The sequence below is a fragment of the Alternaria dauci genome, chromosome 2 (assembly GCF_042100115.1).
Source record: "Alternaria dauci strain A2016 chromosome 2, whole genome shotgun sequence".
NCBI classification, from domain to species: Eukaryota; Fungi; Ascomycota; class Dothideomycetes; order Pleosporales; family Pleosporaceae; genus Alternaria; species Alternaria dauci.
Genome location: NC_091273.1, coordinates 4,336,279 through 4,355,818, shown reverse-complemented (window position 1 = coordinate 4,355,818; position 19,540 = coordinate 4,336,279). Strand labels below are relative to the sequence as shown.

The 19,540-nt window shown below is 51.4% G+C and overlaps 7 protein-coding genes across 7 annotated transcripts; 4 read left to right on the top strand and 3 right to left on the bottom strand.

Moving 5' to 3' along the window:
• Positions 1-657: 657 nt before the first annotated feature.
• ACET3X_003469 (uncharacterized protein) lies at positions 658-4,364 on the top strand (the record flags this gene model as incomplete). Its single annotated transcript, XM_069448748.1, has 5 exons — positions 658-1,765; positions 2,585-3,002; positions 3,059-3,989; positions 4,043-4,178; positions 4,231-4,364. The coding sequence occupies 5 exons, from the start codon at positions 658-660 to the stop codon at positions 4,362-4,364; spliced, it is 2,727 nt and encodes a 908-aa protein (XP_069310016.1).
• A 290-nt stretch (positions 4,365-4,654) lies between these two features.
• ACET3X_003468 (uncharacterized protein) lies at positions 4,655-6,004 on the bottom strand (the record flags this gene model as incomplete). Its single annotated transcript, XM_069448746.1, has 1 exon — positions 4,655-6,004. The coding sequence occupies one exon, from the start codon at positions 6,002-6,004 to the stop codon at positions 4,655-4,657; it is 1,350 nt and encodes a 449-aa protein (XP_069310015.1).
• Positions 6,005-6,305: 301 nt separating this feature from the next.
• ACET3X_003467 (uncharacterized protein) lies at positions 6,306-7,239 on the top strand (the record flags this gene model as incomplete). The annotated part of the gene is made up of 2 exons (XM_069448745.1): positions 6,306-6,357; positions 6,407-7,239. The coding sequence occupies 2 exons, from the start codon at positions 6,306-6,308 to the stop codon at positions 7,237-7,239; spliced, it is 885 nt and encodes a 294-aa protein (XP_069310014.1).
• An 885-nt stretch (positions 7,240-8,124) lies between these two features.
• ACET3X_003466 (uncharacterized protein) lies at positions 8,125-10,350 on the top strand (the record flags this gene model as incomplete). The annotated part of the gene is made up of 2 exons (XM_069448744.1): positions 8,125-8,451; positions 8,503-10,350. The coding sequence occupies 2 exons, from the start codon at positions 8,125-8,127 to the stop codon at positions 10,348-10,350; spliced, it is 2,175 nt and encodes a 724-aa protein (XP_069310013.1).
• A 952-nt stretch (positions 10,351-11,302) lies between these two features.
• ACET3X_003465 (uncharacterized protein) lies at positions 11,303-11,935 on the top strand (the record flags this gene model as incomplete). Its single annotated transcript, XM_069448743.1, has 4 exons — positions 11,303-11,331; positions 11,372-11,644; positions 11,694-11,804; positions 11,920-11,935. 4 exons carry the CDS (start codon positions 11,303-11,305, stop codon positions 11,933-11,935), a joined length of 429 nt encoding a protein of 142 aa, XP_069310012.1.
• A 3,183-nt stretch (positions 11,936-15,118) lies between these two features.
• On the bottom strand, positions 15,119-17,334 carry ACET3X_003464 (uncharacterized protein). The gene is made up of 2 exons (XM_069448742.1): positions 16,606-17,334; positions 15,119-16,539 (listed from the first exon to the last, which is right to left on the bottom strand). Exons 1-2 carry the CDS (start codon positions 16,701-16,703, stop codon positions 15,498-15,500), a joined length of 1,140 nt encoding a protein of 379 aa, XP_069310011.1. The 5' UTR covers positions 16,704-17,334; the 3' UTR covers positions 15,119-15,497.
• A 1,452-nt stretch (positions 17,335-18,786) lies between these two features.
• ACET3X_003463 (uncharacterized protein) lies at positions 18,787-19,514 on the bottom strand (the record flags this gene model as incomplete). Its single annotated transcript, XM_069448741.1, has 3 exons — positions 18,787-18,920; positions 18,970-19,216; positions 19,263-19,514. 3 exons carry the CDS (start codon positions 19,512-19,514, stop codon positions 18,787-18,789), a joined length of 633 nt encoding a protein of 210 aa, XP_069310010.1.
• Positions 19,515-19,540: the final 26 nt, after the last annotated feature.

Genomic DNA, 19,540 nt, shown 5'->3' with positions numbered 1-19,540 from the left:
CTGCAATTATCCGACGAGCGTCTTACAGTGCATGTGTATGCATATGCAGATCGTAAACACTATTCGTAACCGGTCTTGGGATGTCCAGTGGTCCTGACAGCCGTCTTGGTAGCACAACTCCGCAAGGGTATCTGCAGTCGCGGCTTCGCCTGCTGCATCGCAACATGCTTCCGTATTGACATGCATGGAGGAGAAGGCGACCCCGCTCGTAGAAATACCATCACCTGCCTCCTTTGACGCTTCACTCCTTATTCTCCTGAGCTGACATTGTGCATTCGGCATGTCTTTGTTCGCTCAGCTTTACGCGGCAAGATGGATATTGGGGTTGGTAGCTCTGGCGGCATACGCGGCGAGGGCCTATCTGGGCTACCGGCGGCTTCGAGCCTTCGCTGGTCCACCTAGCACGGGATGGTGTGAATTGCTGCACATACGCGCGATACTGGGGCGACGTTCACACCTGTGGTATAGAGAGGTGAACGAACGCTATGGTGAGTAAAAAGCCTCGGGATGGCTGGGAGCTGCAGCGCGGAAAAGGCGCCGTGGCTCGCCTGTGCGGCCCGCCCGCCCCTGCCCAATTGCTGACAGCCCCCAACAGGCCCCATCGCCCGTGTCGGCCCCAACGACTTGATCACATCTTCGCCAGACCTGCTGGCGCATATGAACGCAGTGCGCTCGCCATATACTCGATCAACATGGTTCAACGCTGCGACACGCACAGAGGTTGGCAGAGACCATGTTTTCAGTGAGCTCGATGAGGCCCGACATACCAAGCGGCGTCAGCAGATGGCTTCAGGGTACTCTGGCAAAGAAAATCTCTCACTGGAATCAGACATCGACGAGCATGTACAGCAACTCCTCGATCTGATTAGATCAAGATATATTTCTACCGCCACGCATTACACGCCCATGGATCTCGGGAGCAAAATTCAGTACTTGACCCTTGATGTTATTAGCAAGATTGGCTTCGGTAAAGCGTTTGGAGATCTCAAGGCTGATGCTGATGTCGACAACTACATAAGCTCCGGGAGAGATGGACTGTCGATCATAGTACTGGTCGCTGCCTTTGGTTTGGCGCCTCTTCTCCATTGGCCGCCTATTGCACGTATTCTCGGGCCCTCAGAGAAGGATGCAACTGGTTTTGGGAAGATGATGGCTGTAGCTCGGGGTCTTATCGAGTCACGTCTTGAGAAGCCAACGAATGGTCGATCGGACATGCTTGCTTCCTTTATACGACACGGTTTGAAACGCGACGATCTGATTACCGAGTCGATGCTCCAAATCTTGGCAGGGTCGGATACCACTGCGACTGCTATACGCGCGACGATGCTCTATCTGATGACACATCATAGAGTCTACAGAAAGCTTCAGGCGGAGATTGACGCTACTGTCGCCTCAAGTCAGGCTAGCACTACGTCCGATATCGTTTCTGACGAGACATTGAAGGGTCTGCCATATTTGCAGGCTGTAGCCCGCGAAGGGCTCCGCATGCATCCACCAATCACAGATGTCGTCCCGAAGAAGGTACCCATCGGAGGTGACAAGTTCGTCCTCGACGGCAAAGAACACTTCTTCCCGGGTGGGACGAATATCTGCTACAACGCATGGGGCCTGCACCATGACAAGAAGATCTTTGGCGAAGATGCTGACTGCTTTAGACCAGAGCGCTGGTTACTCGATGATCAGGATGAAACCGACCGCAAAAATCTGAACGCTATGATTCGCACTTCTGATATGGTTTTCGGCTATGGCAAATACCAGTGTCTTGGTAAGCCCATAGCATGGCTGGAGATCAGGAAAGTCATCTTCGAGGTATGTCATACGGCCTTTCAAAATCGATCATCATAATAACTAGACGGTAGTTTCTGCGGCATTTCGATTGGTCTCTTGTGGACTCTGAGAAGCCGTGGAGGTCATTAAACTACGGTGGTATTTTTCTGCAGGATCAGTTGAATGTCCTTGTCACTGAGAGGGAACCCAGCTTGAGATGAGTGCAGCTATGTGACGGACGTCAATAATTTGATGGGCTGCAGGGTTTGGAAGTCTCCTGGGTAAGATTTTGGGCTTTGGCAATCATCTTTCACATGAAGAAGCGCACGTGGTATAACCCAAGATTCCGGATAAATGACGTGTGGACGGTACATTATGCAACGGCACACCGCGAGGCTTGCGGGGTAATGTGGAGCAAACGTCTACCCCGGACTAATTTGCACCAAACGAATTGCATCACGTCGCCGGCTAATCTGGCACTTTGCCGTTTACTTGACTCTGCTAACAAGCTTCCCAATTCACCGTGAAGCCGCCGCTAGGGCTAGCAGATCCAGGCGCAAAGTGCTAACAGTCCAGTTTTATGCTCCATGCCCAGGCGACCAAGCATCAATTCAGCGTTGCCAAGAACACAGGCATGCTTAGAGCCGCGTTAATCGGTAAACGAATGCCGGCTACGTAGAAGGCGATGTAGGCATGCTCCTTATTGGTGGATGTTCAGGAACGAAGCTTCCGTAAAGCCTCATAGGGAGGGCTCGAGATGGCACATGGTGTATATGAGTGAATGCACATGCTGCGCAAGCATGACACGATTCCCCAGATCCTGTCACCATGAAGCTTCGAAGATCCTGCTTGGCCACTGCGTGCTTTGCCACCGGTATCCCCGCTTCATCTCCCATCATTCATTCGCAAGCTGGGATCTACCAAGGACGCTACCTCCGTGAATTTGACCAGGATGTGTTCCTAGGCGTCAAGTTCGCTCCAAAGCCAGTACGCTTCGCGCCTGCTGAGCTAGTGCAGAATTCTCCTTCGACATATCACAATGCTACGCAGTACGGTGTTGACTGCAAGGGCTATGGTTCGGATACAAATACCTTGGTTGCTGCAAATTGGACGAAGCTGGGAGAGGACTGTCTACACTTGAACATTGTCAAGCCTAGGACGAATGAAACAGATCTGCCAGTATTGCTATGGATTTACGGAGGTGGATGGCAGCAGGGTGCTACTAGCGATCCGCGGTACGTGGTCTCCGAAAATGCCCTTATACTGAGCGTCAAATGCTGACCTAAACTAGATACAATATGAGCTATATCGTCCAACAATCCGTACTAAACAACAAACCAGTCATTGGAATCTCGATCAACTATCGCATGGCAGCATTCGGTTTTCTTTATAGCGAAGAGGTCGAGGAGGCCGGGGCACAGAATCTAGGACTTCGCGACCAACGCCTCGCCATGCAATGGGTCAACAAGCACATTTCGTCTTTCGGTGGCGACCCCACAAAAGTCACTATCTGGGGCGAGTCGGCGGGTGCGTACTCTGTCGGTGACCACATAGCTGCATATGATGGTGAGAATGAAGGTCTCTTCCGTGCGGCGATTCTGGAAAGCGGCGGTGCTGTCGGTGCGCCACTCAATGGTACAGACTGGTATCAGCGCATGTACAACAACCTCACCGCGTCAGTTGGATGCGCTGGCGCCAGCGATACGCTACAGTGTCTTCGCGACGTACCCTATGAGACAATTGCACCGTTCGGATATCAAGGCCTCGAATGGTTCCACGTAATAGATGGCAGCTTGATACCCCGATACGGTTCGGAATCATTGCGAGAAGGCAAGTTCGCAAAGATTCCTCTTATCCTCGGTACCAACACCGACGAAGGCTTTGGTGTGAATGGGGTGAATACCGACGCCGATGCCATCAATCAGATGGTGCACTTTAAGCGCTGGAACATCAATGAGATAGTTGCTAAGAGGCTGCTTGAGCTATATCCCAACGACCCTGCACTTGGCGAGCCGTATGGATGGGGCAATCGCACATGGCCGCAGTATGGTCTTCAGTACAAGCGCTACCAAAGTATCGCAACTGATTTGACCATGTATGCCCCACGAAGGAATCTTGCGCAAAGTATGAGTGAGTTTGTCGATGGTGTATACTCCTACCGATGGGATGCGCCAAAGTTCAACACTACGCCTGATACGATCGGCGTCAATCACTTCTCCGAGGTATGTATGTTCATCACTGGGAAAAATATCTCTTGGGCTAACAGCAATGACAGATTCCATTCGTCTTCGGAAATACTGAGCAGAAAATTACTCCTTTGGGCAACAGCTCAGAGAACATTGCTCTGTCAAAGCTGGTCATGCGAATGTGGACGTCGTTCGCATACGATCTCAATCCCAATGGCCATGGTGGTGAGTTGGCCTACCCCGCATCTATTAGTAGTTGTGCTGACGTTTTGAGAAGTATCTCAAATACCTGAATGGCCGAGCTATGCAAGCAATGCGACGAATTTTGTGTTCCGCAAAGACCAGAGTTATATCGAAGAGGACGACGATCGAGCCGAAGGTGTTGCGTACATTAATACGCTGACACGATGAAGCTATTCACCAAGACGATTTAATAGTGTAGACGTGATATTAATGAAAAGTCGTGCATTAGTTGCTTCGTATGATATCTCGAGCACGGTTTAATAAACATTAAAGGAGGGCTTCGGACGCCTCGTCGCCCTCAGGATGTGTCCCTATCTGGGTTGCAAGTCAATACTGTTTTCGAATTTCAGACCTTGATGATGTTAGTACTCGAGTGTCTTACCTGGACAAGGAGATGAACCACGCTGCTCGTTCATCATTCGCGCAAATGAAATTCCATGAGCTGAACGTGACCCAATCTAAGAGTTGCCAGAATCATGAAACCATTCGCTCAAATGCACAGTAACGACTCCTTCTCCCTTGATATAAGCCTTTTGTGCCAATGTCCGAGGACCTCTTTGCGTCTGTTCCAAAAACACAAAGAATTTTGGAGAGGCAGGGTATATCCATGGACGGCGTTTTTGCTCGGGAGTGCTGAGATCTGCCCACTGTGGCCAGCCAATCTTCCGCCAAAGGTCTTCGACCTGGCTCCGCCACCTGGTGAGTAGTTTGCCTGCATGGTGATGAAGAGCATCCAGGAACTGTCCTACACGGACACCATCTTTATTGGATACAGTAGCAAGTAACTGCAAATGTTGTGAGTATATCTGAGTCATGTAGATGCCTACTGCCTTGCAAGCAGGCTCTGTCAAGAACATATCAGCAATCAAATTCGCAAAGTTCCCACTAGGCAGCGATCCTCGAAGCAGGCAAGGCTGGCCAGTTCCGGCTTTCAACGAGATCTCGCAATGGCCTAGCTTGGGTTCCATGCGGCCACCAAACAGCTCTACAACGTGCGGGTTCATCCTGAATTGGCTGAGGTCTATCCATCGTCGGCTCTGGTCGATGGGATTGGGCTGTGCAGGCTTCCACTGGAGACGTTCGTACGTATCTTGGATTGCGAGATAAGCAGCACTGGACAGGGAGCTGGCTTGAGCTATTATTGCTGGGTAATAGACCTGACTTAGCTCCCTCAGAGGTCTTTGCGACGCGTTTACAGTCTCTTGCTCAACACGTGCAATGTCGTCGTCGGACGGTTGCATCCACGAGATGCCTTTTTGTATATCAATGCGTTCGCCATATCCAACTGGAGGACAGGGATAGCGCGATCGGTACTGGTAGGCCAGAATGTGTTCAAGCGTCTTGCGCCAAAAGCGGCTTACATTCCATGCGGTGTGCTGTGCTTGAGGCGTTGCTTGTCGTAGAATGAGTTCGAGCAACTCAGGTATAAGGAGAAGGCGATGCACAGGAGCAGAAGGATTGGATATTGTGGCAGCTCGAAGAGCCTGTGTAGCTACAGTCTGTTGCGGGACAGCATCCGACGAGAACATGGCTATGCGCGAGTCAATCGCCCGCAGCGCCTCGCTTCGCCATTGCTCCACAGCAGCTTCTAGGAACTCTGACGGTCTTGGGGGAGGCATTGGCCACGGGATGCGAGGAGGCTTTTCACCCATTCTCTCCAAGACGCGTGCGCTTTGGCAAATTGCTGAATATTCTACGGAGTCGTAGCCCATGGAAAGTATGTCTTCGTCAGGAAAGAACTTTGCGATCAGCAGGTCGTGAGGATGATATTTGGACATGTCGTCAGCGTTGGGCTCGGTTGAAGACATGGCGGAAACAGCTATAATGCTACAGTACGAACGCGCACAAGGAGGAAAGGTGGTTGATAGGGATGTGTCGGATGAGCTGATTGTAAGTGGGTCCGGCCTTATCGATTACGAGCAGTTGCCGGTGCTTACCAGCGATGCAGCCGCGTCGTGGTTGTCTACGTTGCATTCCGGCGAATGCGCTCCAAACGCGTGCACTGCAAAGTAGCTGACATACATTCACTCGGGATCCTGTTGTTTATCTGTTACACTATATAGAAGTCTTGTTAATACCACGTGCTCCCAGCCTACAACCACGGCAACCATGTCCACCCGCGGGCAGTTCAACACCAAGAACCCGACCATCAAGCGGATACGTATGCGAGTGTGCGTCGTGATTGGTGATGCGTAGCTAACGTGTAGCAGTAAAAGAAGCTTCAGAGCTCTCTACATCGCCCTCATCAGACTATCATGCAGAACCTCTAGAAACCAACCTCTTCGAATGGCACTTCACAATCCGCGGCCCGCCCGAGCCGTCGCCCTATGCCGGCGGCATCTACCACGGTCGCATCGTCCTCCCCTCCACGTATCCTCTTCGCCCGCCCTCTTTCCGCTTCCTCACACCCACCGGACGCTTCGAAGTCAATCGTGAAATCTGTCTAAGCATATCAGGCCATCACGAAGAGACATGGCAGCCCGCATGGGGCGTGCGCACGGCTCTTGTCGCGATAAGAAGCTTCATGGACACAGACGCAAAGGGGCAGCTCGGCGGCATCGAATGCAGCAGAGACGCACGTGAGCGTATGGCCAAAGACAGCGGAGCATGGAAATGCGCTGGCTGTGCCAAGACCAACGCCGAGATCATGCAAGAGAGGGAGGAGCTTGTCAAGGAGATTGAGGACAAGGACGGCAAAAGGAAGGAAGAGCAAGTCCCCGAAGAGCTGAGACTAGCCTATCGCGACGAACTGGCCAAGGAGGGGGAAGACAACAAGAAGGTGGACAAGGGCAAGCAGCGGGCAGTAGAGAGTGCTGCCGAAGCCGTGTCGTCTGCATCGCCAACAGAAGCTGCATCTGCAGCTCCAGTTACAGCCCCATCGCCATCAGCTCCTACAGTGCCCGTGGTGAGACCTACAAGGACTACAACCGTGCCTCCACCTCAACAAGTTGCCCAACGCAGTCCAGACTTGGCTTTGATCGACACTTGTATCTACGGAATAGTGGCTGCGCTATTGTTCATGGTGCTTAAGAGGTTCGTATAACCAAGGCGTGCCAGATATACGGTCCTGTCAGAACACTCATTGTAGGACGGACGCAGTAAGGTTTGCGCAAGTACATCGGGTCGTGATCGTCTTCCCAGTCTACGCATATCAGTCCTCGGCAAGCAAGGAGTTTGGGGGAGTTTTTTGTTTTCACCTTCCAAGTCATACTTATTCTTAAACCATCCATGTGTTTCACTCTCAAGTCAAATTCATGTCAGGTAGTAGATCTCATTTCTCCATTTGCATGATTGTCCTTACCTCTGCGCCCTTTGTTCTTTCTCACAAAGAGCTCGACCTGTGAAGGCGGTTCTCATCCCTGGATGGACATTGTCTACATGGCTGCGATGTTTATGCGTTGTATTGGACCTACACAGTGCATACAGCTCGACAAACACCTGGCGAATTGACGTGTTTAGTCCAAGCGAGGTCTTGGGCTGTCGACGATCATCGGGTTATACACGAATATCGTGAGCCTTGCTTGTGTGAAACGCGTAGCAATGTCAGGTAGCGTCTCGCGTACATCACAACTGCCATCTTTTAGTATTTGTGAGCAGAGGGGACTATACCGTTATCCCAGGCGGCTCGTCAATCTACCCCTGCATTGCTGCGTTTTGGTACTCACTCACGGCGCTCTATCAGGGCAGTCCTCGGGCCGTTCCACTATCACATTCACCTTCACTTTTCGCCACAACACACCGCGAGTTCCCGCCAGTCGAGGACCGAATCACAAATGCTTGGCATTGTTTTCGACTTCCAGTTTCCAGACTATGCTCGACACTATCGACCACACAGGCTACCACCGACTAACAGCGGCAACACATTATCTAGATCCGATATCTTGAACCCAGCGACATCAACAATCCGGCAAGACTCTCAGTACCGACCATGGCCAACATTAAAACCTTTCTGTCAGCTAAACCATCCCGCCGTAGCCACGATAATGATTCGGCCGAAAACGACCATAGCATTAGCATGGACAGCAATACCGGTATGAACAGAATCAACAGCGCTCCCAAGATGAGTCTCAGACGCGAAGATACCTCGCGTCTTATGGCTGGCTTCCAGAAGGTCTTTGGTTATCATCGTCGCAATAACAGTGTGCCGCCAAGCTCTGATCTTGATATCCCAAGCCCGTCTTCTACGCCCGCGGCAGCTACATCTGTCTCTACGCCCAAGAAACTCTACCATTTCCAGTCGCCCAAGCAGACGAAGGTCAGTACAGTGGACGATCCCTTATGCCGACAGGTACTAATGTGTCCAAAGCATGCTACCCCAACTCCTCCCCTACCTTTCACGGCGAATGACACGATATTTGAATCCAAGACCACTATGCTTTCAAGCATGGTTCCTTCGAGTACTCCACCCACGAACCCATCGGCACCACCTACAAGCGCGCACTCTGAAACATCAACACCCAGCGAAGAGCGTGTTGGCGTTACATCTACCACACCACTCACAAAGTCTGCAAATCTTCCTGCTAAGGCTGACGTCGAGATTCAAGCAGACCTCAGTCTTGCAACCGACGTCGACACGCGCGCCGAAAGTCACCCTATACTTCGAACAACCTCCCAGCTCATGGTCGTCGAGCCGACCCACAACAGTTCCGATGCTTACACCAATGAACTAGAGTCCGCTATGGCGGATAGGCGAGCAGCAGAAAAGCTGCTGGCGCAGCGCCACGCCGCAATCAAGCCACAGGCGAATACCAGTGAACGCTTAAAACCTTTGGGAATTGTTCTGGAGAAAAAGGAGCCTGGAGAGAGCCGTAATATAGCTCGTCTCCCAAGCAGTCTCTCTCCGGCTTCCCGCCTCCGAACCAGTTTGGGAACTTCGAATGAGGCAATCGAAGCCGTACGTCGACGCAAAGCCATCAAAGATCTCGCCTTTTTTGCAGCTGATGGCTGCCCTACCAACATCGAAATCATGGACCAGATCAATGCACACTTCCGTCTTAAAGACCGTCACGACGATAGCGAGATACCTGATGTCACCTTCAATGTCAACGGTGTTAGTATTTGTGCGAGCGAAATGCCTAAAGGCTCTGTTGAGCGTAACTGGATTATACGCCACAATGCCGTGGTCAATAACGCCGAGCTTGTCGAACGTCGACTTATGAATAGCGATGACCACGAGATGATCGTCGCACAGCTCTTCCCTGAGGACTGCAGACATATACTGAAGCCAGAGCACTTTGAGATCTTCATGAACGGCCTCGGTGAGGAAGGTATTCTTACAAAGGCTCAGGCCAAGTCCATCGCTACCGTCGCCGTCTCTCTAGAAGAGTTTGAACAAGGCGCATATTATGTTCAAGATTGGAGAAAACAACACGGTCATCGGCGCAATCCCACCACGGCCGTCATCTTCGACATCCCTCGGCAGGCTAGCCGAGGTGTCTTATCCTTTCCGTCTCATCAGACCAACAGTCTGAGTCAGCATGAGCTATACTACTACCTCCGTATCTTAGTCGAAGCCGCAGTCTACGACCAAAAGTTCTGGAAAGGCTACTTCTTCCCCAACGCCCGCGGCAGATTCAACGACTTCTACGAAGCCCACAAGATCACACAAGAGAATTGCCTCCTCCCTCCAAGCCTAACAGACTACAAGCGCGATTGGACACACCGAGAAGTCCGCCTGTTACACCGCGGCAGGCTCATCTGCGACCTCCTCAAACAATACGAAGCTGGCGAAGTAACCGACTTTGGCATTGTCCGCGCTATTCGCGCAACCTTTGTCGGCATTCCAGCGCAGCCCTCCTGGTGCCCTGAAGACCTCGAGTCCTTCCTTTACCACCGCATCAATGAATCTGGTCTTGCTGTTTCCAAGATCCCTGAGATCCTCGCCCTGCATCCAGAGCACGACACGACGTTTGCCAACTACCGGCTTCGTCAGCACGTTATCAACGGACTGAGAGATCGTGCTGAACAGTTTGAGAAAGAGGAGGCGACTCGGTTGAGGGAGATTGGTAGGAGTTATATGACTTTCAAGCAAGCTAATAGGAGGGGTACGACGATGTGGGAGAGGATGAAGGAGCGGTGGAGAAAGGCGTTTGGGAAGAAGCAGGTTGTGGTGCCTTTTGATCCCTTTGCGCCTGAGCATGCGGTGGAAGAGTAGTAGGGCTTCTGGTGAAGTAGGTTACGTTCTTCCGTTTCAGTGTTCTCTTCGGCTTTCTGGGGCCGGTCGGATTGCTTCGGCAGTATCTGGTGGCAAGAGAAGAGTTGCGAAGGTGCGTAATGGGTTTCACGTTCTATTATGAGCTGTATGAGTACATGTCTTCGAATACATCTGTAGCTAATCTGTATAAGCTTCCATGAAAATCATCCTTACATTCTGGCTAGCCATTCCACCCAGCATTTGATTTTCTGTGAGATTGCTATATAGTCTGGGCATAGCATGTTCTACACTCAATCTTCAGTATCGTGCTTTTCCTCGCTCCACTGCACAAATGCTTCTCGCCGGTCTGCCAATTTTCTGCTAAATAGTAAGCTACGATTCTGTTCGTCGTAGAATGTCGGTGACACAGAGCAAGCGCGGCTGAGGTCTCGGTGTGAATCAAGTTACTACATTGCTGCATCTCAGCGTCATGACCAACACCCTTACTCTCCTGTTGGATTCGATTAGCTTATTGGTACAGAGCTCTCGTGCATGCATTCACCAGCGTATCTTTCGCAATTCACGGCGTGCAGCCAGGTTGCCTGCAGGTGCGCGTTCAGTACTCGGCCCCACCAGGTTCATCTTTTGCACCAAAAAAGGGCCATGGCCCTTTCGCGCACCGCATCCAATCATCCACGCTCCACGCAGCTGAACATGCACCCAAAATGCAGTAGCAATTTAGTTCTGCCCTTTTTTGTGTCCTGCTTAAAGCGGCGTGAGGCTTAGTCGGCTGCAAGTATGTATCATCGAAGCGTCCTGTCTGTTGTCCTCACCAAAATCTTATCCTCTCCGTACCAACACCACTCCAGCTTTCCTCCGCTGCTTTACGACTGCCAACGCATCGACTCTTGTGGCTTGCTTCGCCTCGACGCTTTCGGTCAAGCACGCGCAGCCTTCTTTTGCCTTGCCAATCATGGACGGTTCCCAGTTCCCGAACTTCGGGTGAGCTTTTTTTTTTCCACTCTGCTAACAAAAAGGGTAGTGTCATCGAACTAGACGACTCAGGCTGGACTCGCCAAGAATACAATGTGCCTCAAAGCTGGATCACGACACCGAACAACTTAGACTGGGACACAGGGTTCCAGGACCCTATTGTTACAAACAACTACATTTATCCCGAGGTTCATGAAAGCTGGTTTAATCCGGTGATGCCGGCTCCCCTTGGAGGGTTCGAGTTCTCCCAGAACGATGCTGTACTCCGAGATACAACTAGCTACCCAAGGACCACGGTCCCAGAGTTTAGCTACGCGGAAAGGTTGGTTATTGAATATCGTTATATTATTCAAGTCTAACTGGTGTTATAGTAACGTTTTCGGTACTGGTTCGGATGATTCTTCTACAACAGGCCAGGTCGTCGGGGTTAGGCCTGCTAGCTTCGCAGCACAACAGTCACAACAGCATTACGGCACACGGAAGTGTGTCTTGCAGTCCTGTGAATTCCGATATGCCACGACGCAAGAGGGCAGAAATCATATGCAGACTGTGCATCAAGACATGCAGACATGCGATCAGTGTTTGGAAGTGTTCCAGTCTGCACGTGATCTAGACAACCATGCTTTCGTCTCTGACCACACCGCTTTCATCTGCAAGCATGAGAATTGCGACAGGAGATTCACCCGGATGGACACATATACAAGACATCAACGCGATCATCAGGAAAACACCAAGCGCTTCCCTTGCAAATACTGCAAGAAATACAAAGGGAAGAATGGCTTCAAACGCAGCGACCATCTTACTCAACACATTCGGAATTACCACCACATCGGTGACGATAACAGCTATGTCGAATATCATCGTAGGTGGTGTCCAAAGGCAGATTGCACGCAGTCAAGGCCAGCTGGAGTAGAAATGTACTCTCTTCAGAGAGCCTTCCAATCTCCGAAAGATTGGTTTCGCCACATGCGTACTGAGCACGATGAATCCGAATTCTCCTGCCCACAACCAGGCTGCGATCGCGTCAACGGCAAAGGTTATTACCGGAGTGCTGATCTACGAATCCATTTGCGCAAAGTTCATGGCACGGATGGGTCCTTCGATATGAGCATCCGGAACAATTTGTTTCCGATATGAGATGAAACGAGACAGCATTAAAGCTACGAACTCCGTGTTATTCAGCCACGAGGGATAGATTCCATTTCTTCTTTCCTTTTCTAGCAGACCCCGACGCACCAAAAACACTTGTAAAGAAAAGGCAGCAAGCATACCTAGGTACGAACGTTGTCCTGTTAAAACATCAAAAAACATGTAGTAACGATTATTTACTTTTCTCTATCTTCTTAGAAACACGAAAACACCAGCAACATCATCCATGTATCCTTACATCTCATCAAACAGAATGAATACAAACCGTCTTTTCTTTAGAATACATTCCGCTATGCATGAGATGTCTCAAGACCTAGATGACTTTGTGTCATGATAGACAAGTCCGGATCAGTATGAATGCGCACGAGGTTGTGCTACGATCTCCACGCCTCCCGCAGTCCCTAAGGCGTATCTCCGTCTCATGGAATGCAGACTGGGCTGATCTCATGCGTGTCTGCATGCTAGCCATGGATCTGAGCTAGTTCAAAGCAATTATCACTAGATCTGAGAGAATGACCGGCCCAAGGCAAAATGGATGAGGTTTTGGTTGATCGTTGTTTGCATTACTTGGCAATATAGCTTAGTCCATCTCGCAGTCGACAGAAACATCGACGGCTTGACTATTTCTGTCGTATCCGTGAATGCCCAGACGTTACCGCACAGAGCAGTAACTGAAACGGGAAAAAGAAATTCCAATGCGTTCAAGACGACTGCGGGGTTTAAGTTCAAGTCCCGCCGCACGATGTAGAAGTTTGGGACCGAAAGCACAGTGGCTGTGCGCAAGCTTCCAGCAATACGAACATCCCACAAACATCATAGGCCTTCTTTTTCAGCTTCAGCTCTAGCTGCTAACAAGTAATCAGCCACATGTCTTCAAAGCGGGGTTCGGCTCACAGCGGAGACTTTACTACAAGTACTCAAACTGCTACAAACGTGATCTGCATTGCATTAGCGCTACATAAAGCACTCCTCTCGCCGATCGACTTGGTGTTGAGATACTCCAACCTCCACGGCGAGGCCTACATGGCTAGCATAGAAGCCTCTTGGCCATCTCTTCCGACCCAAACTCGCTGTTGCTAATTACGTTTCCAACTGTACGTCGAATCTAGTGTGCTCGATAATTCTCCACTGATATCAGGGGCGTTGAATTGTCTACCAATCATACAGAGAAGGATTGGATTCAATGCACTGAGCGAAGAATGCCATGCCTGACGGATTCGAATGGATGACGATGTGGAACTGTACAGCAGTAGTTTCGGGGCTGAGGATGGCTGATTGACAAGACCTCCAAGACCATTCTGGATCTCGATGACTCTTCTGAAAGCGCATGGCGAGCGCATAAAAGAAGAGGGAATCTCGCATTCTGGATTGAGTACGCAGAAAAGCGCCAGCATACTACACCTCAATCCCCACCAACCCTCGATTCAAGATGCCTAAACTCGGCGTATTCGCTCTCCTCCTTCTCGGTCAGTGCTCCAGATGTAACAGAAACCTGATATAGCGATTCTTACTGACCATCTTCCCGTATAGCTTGCTCTGTTGTTGCATTCCCCGAAGAACAAGCAAAACGAACCACCATCTGTTCAAGCTGGTGTGGAGCTCATACTCCACTCTTCGGTGTGGACTGCATCTTGCAGTCCCTCAAGCAAAAGGGACCTTGCTACGAATGCGGCCCTGCGGCCAAAGCACCGGTTCTAAAGGAGCCATGCGGTGGCAAGTGCATAGAGGTAAATGTGTACCACAGAACAAATTGCTCCACATACTCACACTGCGACACTAGAAATGCAAGGGAGACAAAAAGTGCCAGAACAAGGAATGCCAATGCCCCCACGACAAGCCAAAAGAATGCAAGGGGAAATGCACAAAACTCGGCACAGAAACAGACTGCTCTGACTGCGGAGACAAGTGCGATATCGCCAAGGGAGAAAAATGCACAGGCGGAGGCTGCAAGTGCCCGAGTGGCAAGAAACCAGACTTCAACACGGACCCGCACAACTGCGGCAGTTGCGCAAACGAGTGCAGTAAAAACGGGATATGCGAGCACGGACAGTGCAAGTGCCCAGCCAAGAAACCCTACTTCTGCGACGGAGAATGCAAAGACCTGAATCTGAACAAGGATGAAAAGAACTGCGGGGGGTGCGGAATCAAGTGCCAGGACGTGCAAAAGTGCAAGAAAGGACATTGTGAGTGTCCTGCTGAAAAGCCAGTGTTTTGTGACAAGGGCAAGAAATGTACGAAGTTGGGGACGAATACGGATTGCTCTGCGTGCGACGACAAGTGCAAGGACGGGAAGGAGTGCAAGAACGGACATTGCGAATGCCCTAAGGGAAAACACTCCGACGGAAGCTGCAAGAAGTAATGGATAAAGGCCGATTGTACAAAACAACCATGTGGGCTAGAAGAGAAGATTATTTCTTTTGTAATTCCCTTCCTGGCACATCACAAAAGACTCGACGAGAAAAATAACATGTATGGGCTACCAGGGTATCTTCCTTCGTCTCTTTGGAAAAGCGCAAAGCCAGCGACAAGCAACATCATCCATGTACTTCTCATAGCTCTTTACAAAAACTGAAAACAAAGCATCTCTCTCTTTAACAACACGAGCTTCTATGCGTAAAGTGATTATCATGTGCAAGCACCTCGAGGCCGAGAGTAAAATAAAACCAAAGCATACATGTATCCTACGAATTGCTACAGGGGGGTATCGCACGCCTTACTACCATGCACTAACTGTTTGAGACAACCTCAAGTGAACCACCGAACAAAGTCAAAGTTGGAAACAAACTCCACCGCATGACGGGCTAATCCTGACCCGCCGGACATGACCAAACTCCGAGGAATGACGTATGACGCATGTCATGAAAAGAACAATAGAAATAGAAAGCATTCGTGACGTCTCGTTTCTGTCCGTTGGAGACGGCGCCGTGTCAGGTGCATACATTTGGCGCTCATCATAGAGCAAAGCTCCAAGCGTGTGACGGAAGGAAAAAGAGACTCCGTCGTCATGTCAAAAACATGTCGTTGTCTCACTGGAACTTGAGCAGCGTGACCACGGCTAGGCAGCCAACAGCGACAAGGGTACCCATGACCTCTGGCTTTTTGAAAAATGTCTTGAACGGGTCACTGGACTTGGTCACGTTTTCGACGCCTGTGACGTTGGTATCGACGAGGGTCGTTTTCTCGGTCGAAGCCTTGGGCTCGGGGTGAATTGCGGGTGTTGCGTCAAACTGCGCCATATCCGTGCCAATCGATTCATCCAGCTCATCGACCAGCGTAGCGCAAAGGCGGAAGATATTTTTCGCCTCCTCAATAATGTCGACGCGCTCGTCCGGCGTGAACAGAGTCTCGGCAGCGAGTAATTGCGACTTGAAGTCGGCCTTGATATCCTCTCCATCGTGGGGACCAAAGAAATGCCAAAACGACAGGCCGCGCTCTTCCAATGTCGTCGGCTTGCCATCTTGTTCGGGCCAGAAGCCCGGTGGCGCCTTGTAAAGCACGCTTCGTATCCAGCGGCCTCCAGAGAAGATGGCCATGTAGAAACACCAAGCATAGCTGACTAGCGTCCAGGGCTTCTCGTTGACGCTCTTGCGGATGTGTGTGCAGAAGTCGGCGACCTTGTCTCCAGGGTATTTGGCTAGCAGGACCTCGAGGTCTGTGGGGTGGACTCCTAGGAGATACTCTAGATCTTTCTTTAGCCGTGATGACCGTATCAAGCCCCGCGGTCGTAGCGCTTGCAGAAAAGCAGCAAGTTGCGGAGAAGGCGCAGTCGGTGCTCCCAATGTCGATGTGAAGAGAGAAGGAGAGTCGTATGGGTTTACAAGAAGATACGAGAGCAAGGGCGAGAAAGGTGGAGAGGCGGTTCCAGAGTCGACTGCGGGGTGCGGGGAGGCGGCATGCGAGGCTGGAGCATGGTCGCGCAGCAGATCAGCCCACAGTGACTCGAAAGTCAGGAAGATATGGGCAAAGTGTAGCAGGCCAGTTGCGTAGAATGTGGGGTCGGAAGTGTATGGCGGGAGGGCAAGTGGAAGGCGCGAGATTATGAGGCGGTTGAGATTTGTGTGGAGAGATCTGGGTATGGGGTGTTAGCATCATGCTCCTCTCACCCCAGGGCCATGGTTAGGAAGAGAAGCGTACCGTGTAGCGGCATTGATCTCGCCCGACAGGGAGACTGGCAACCTCGGCACAGCGTCTCTGCCCTCGTCCCGCAGCGCCTGTTGCTGCTTTTCCAGCATCGTGAGCGACAAATAGTGAAGTCTAGTAATATTGTGGTGTGGCAATGGAGTCGTCGGTCTGTGGTAGTATTCGTCGATCGTTTAACAGCCAGTCCATCAAACGCGGCGGGAACAGGACGAGGAAGGCGCAACCTTAAAACCCGGTAAACAGTCTATTTGCACGCGCAAGACCCACGAGGAAGGCGCAACCAGTGCCAGTGCCAGTGCCAGTGCGAGTACCAGTGGCTAGGGAGGATCAGAGAAGGGCTAGACTCGCCTCGTGCCTGCCGCTCGTGTTAAACCCACGCGGAGAAGGATCCGCGCCCCTCTGACGCTCTCACGCTATGGACGGGGGCAATATCTCCTGCTCGTAGGGCAGACAAAAAGCACGCTTTATTGGTGGGGGGCCCTGAGATGGCTGGCCCGTCGCCCGTTCGCGCGTCGCGGCTCTTCGCTGCTTAGAGGCGCGACCGAGGCCATGGTGGCGTTCGATGATGCAATACGTCCACTGGCGCATGGCCGTTAGGCAGGGATCGCCTACGCATGACCGAATCGTGGCTGCGAGCCTGTCCGTGTTTTCTTGCACATGGAATTCTGGGATGGGGCATGGGGACGAAAAAGTGAGATGAACAAGAGTGGGTAATTAAGGGTCTTGTTGATGGCCGTATGTAAGATGGGAATCATGGGGGGTTTTCCCATGTCGTGTAGGCCCGATTACTCCTTCGCGATCCGCGGATTTGCCCGGCCGCGTGTTCCGATCGCCACGAACCCCTTGCAGTGCATGAGGCTGAACTGATCCTCAACACCAAAAAACCTGGCTTGTGTAGCTGCCTGTCGACGCGTGTCCAGGAAAGTCTCTCTCTATTGTTTGCTTCTTCTTCTGCCATGTTTAGTGATTCCAACCCCCCAAAGCACTCCACTCCACTCGGCCCTATTTCATGGCTAGCGTATCCAGTTTACTTATCAGGGTTTATACGACGCTTGTGCATTGGTTTTGCAAAGGCTCTTATCTCGCCTTCTGATGTGTGCTGCCATCTCCTGAGGTCATGAGATGTGTCCTGCAGATAGCATCTCTAATACCCCTTTTACCTCCAGTCCCCACAGCACAACCCCTCTTCGTCCTCCATATCCCCTTCCGCAATTCCGTTCCTCTCCTCAAATTCCTCCCCACGCTCGTGACCACCCCGGAGTCTCGCCTTTTCTATATTCTCCTCCCACGTCTTCTTCAGCAGTTCGTCTAGTGCTTTCAGCGCCTGCTCCCTGCTTCTCTGCCCAGCTACCTCCGCTAGAACTATATTGGTGGCTTTTGTGCTCAGCGTTGCGGTCCAAACGTCATCTTCACTAGCTTCACGCTGAGAGTAGAGCTGAACACGCGAAGTATGAACTATGGTGCTTGTCAAGTTAGGGTAGAGGACGACGCCGCGTGCTTTGATCGACTCAACGAGCTGTCTGTAGTCTGGGCTAGCGGCACTGTTGTAGAGGACACTGGCGAGACCACCTAGAAACACCCCTGTGGTCATCATCGTGCTCCATGGAAGGTTTCGAGAACTCGAAGACATTGCGGCTTTTGGTTGAATTGCACAAGTTGAGAGTACAGAAACTTTTCATCTGTCTGAAATCGTTTCCTACTTGCTGCGTTGAACGGACTGATTGCTGTTTGTCCTTGTACAGTCCAGTAGAACTCTGGAGAGTCTTCTCGCCAGGTTTGACATGCTCCTCGTCATGGCTCACAGAACAACGCTCGGATACTGGGAGCAACAATCATGAAGAATTCATTCAATCCTAAAGCATGACATCTCCTCTAACCATGACCATGAAGCTACGCCGGATCCACTACCCGACGCATCCCAACACGCGGTAGCATAGTCGACCGCTCACAATGGTCATCAAAGTCTCGCCATCATCAGTGTTGCCAAAACCAGTGATATACTAAGTCATGCCAGACAAGCGGCTGCAGATCTCCAAGTAGACAAGCTATGTGTGAACAGAGATTCGTGAATAGGCTATAGCGCCAAACATCGTCATGAGAGAAAAGGTAGGCTGTGGCAAGCCCCGTTACGCAGGCGGTACGCCCAGTCTCGTGTGACAACCAAGCGTGCGCGTCTCAAACGCGAGCCCAGTTGAAGTTGACGTCTTCGCGCTTCGTAACCTCGGCAGCGTCGGGGTCGCTGCACACGGGCGCCCAAACCTGAGCCTCAAACTGCCCAGCCGCAATATTATTGCCAAAGAACGAGTAGTCTGTAGTTGTCAGCACTGGTATACATACGGTCCTGCGGTCTAAACTCACAGCAGTAGAAGCGACCCGGCCAGTTGACGTCGCTGGGGCAGTGGCCAAGGGCGCAACCAAGACGCGTGCTGTTACGCCAGACCATCTGACTGAAGTGGCCCCATGCAGGATCAAAATGCGGGTTGTCGTAGGGGTACTTGGTCTCCTCCTCGTGCCAGCCGTGGGTGGCAGTGCGGGCGAACTCGACCCAGGCTTCATGGCCTTCAGGTGGTGGGTTTACGGAAGAGAGGTTGCTGCCGGGGCGTTTCTACGAATATCAGCCATGCTCTGTCGTCGGAATGCCTGCTACTTACATGTTCAGGGTCCTTTGTGCACTCTGAGATATCAGCACGCGCGGCATCAGCAAGCTTGGTATCCCAAACAAGGTCCTGTGCACAATGCAGTCTGCGCCAGTACCAGTGAGCCCGCATGACAGCGCTAATGAAGTTGGGATCGTCCTGGTGAGGAGCATCGTCGGCAACGAGATCGCGGCGCTTGATGTCGTGGGTGGGAGCGGCGACAGCTGTGGCTGCTGCGAGAGCAAGGAGGGAGGCAAAGATCTTCATGTTTAGGTTCTGCAGATATGGTAGTT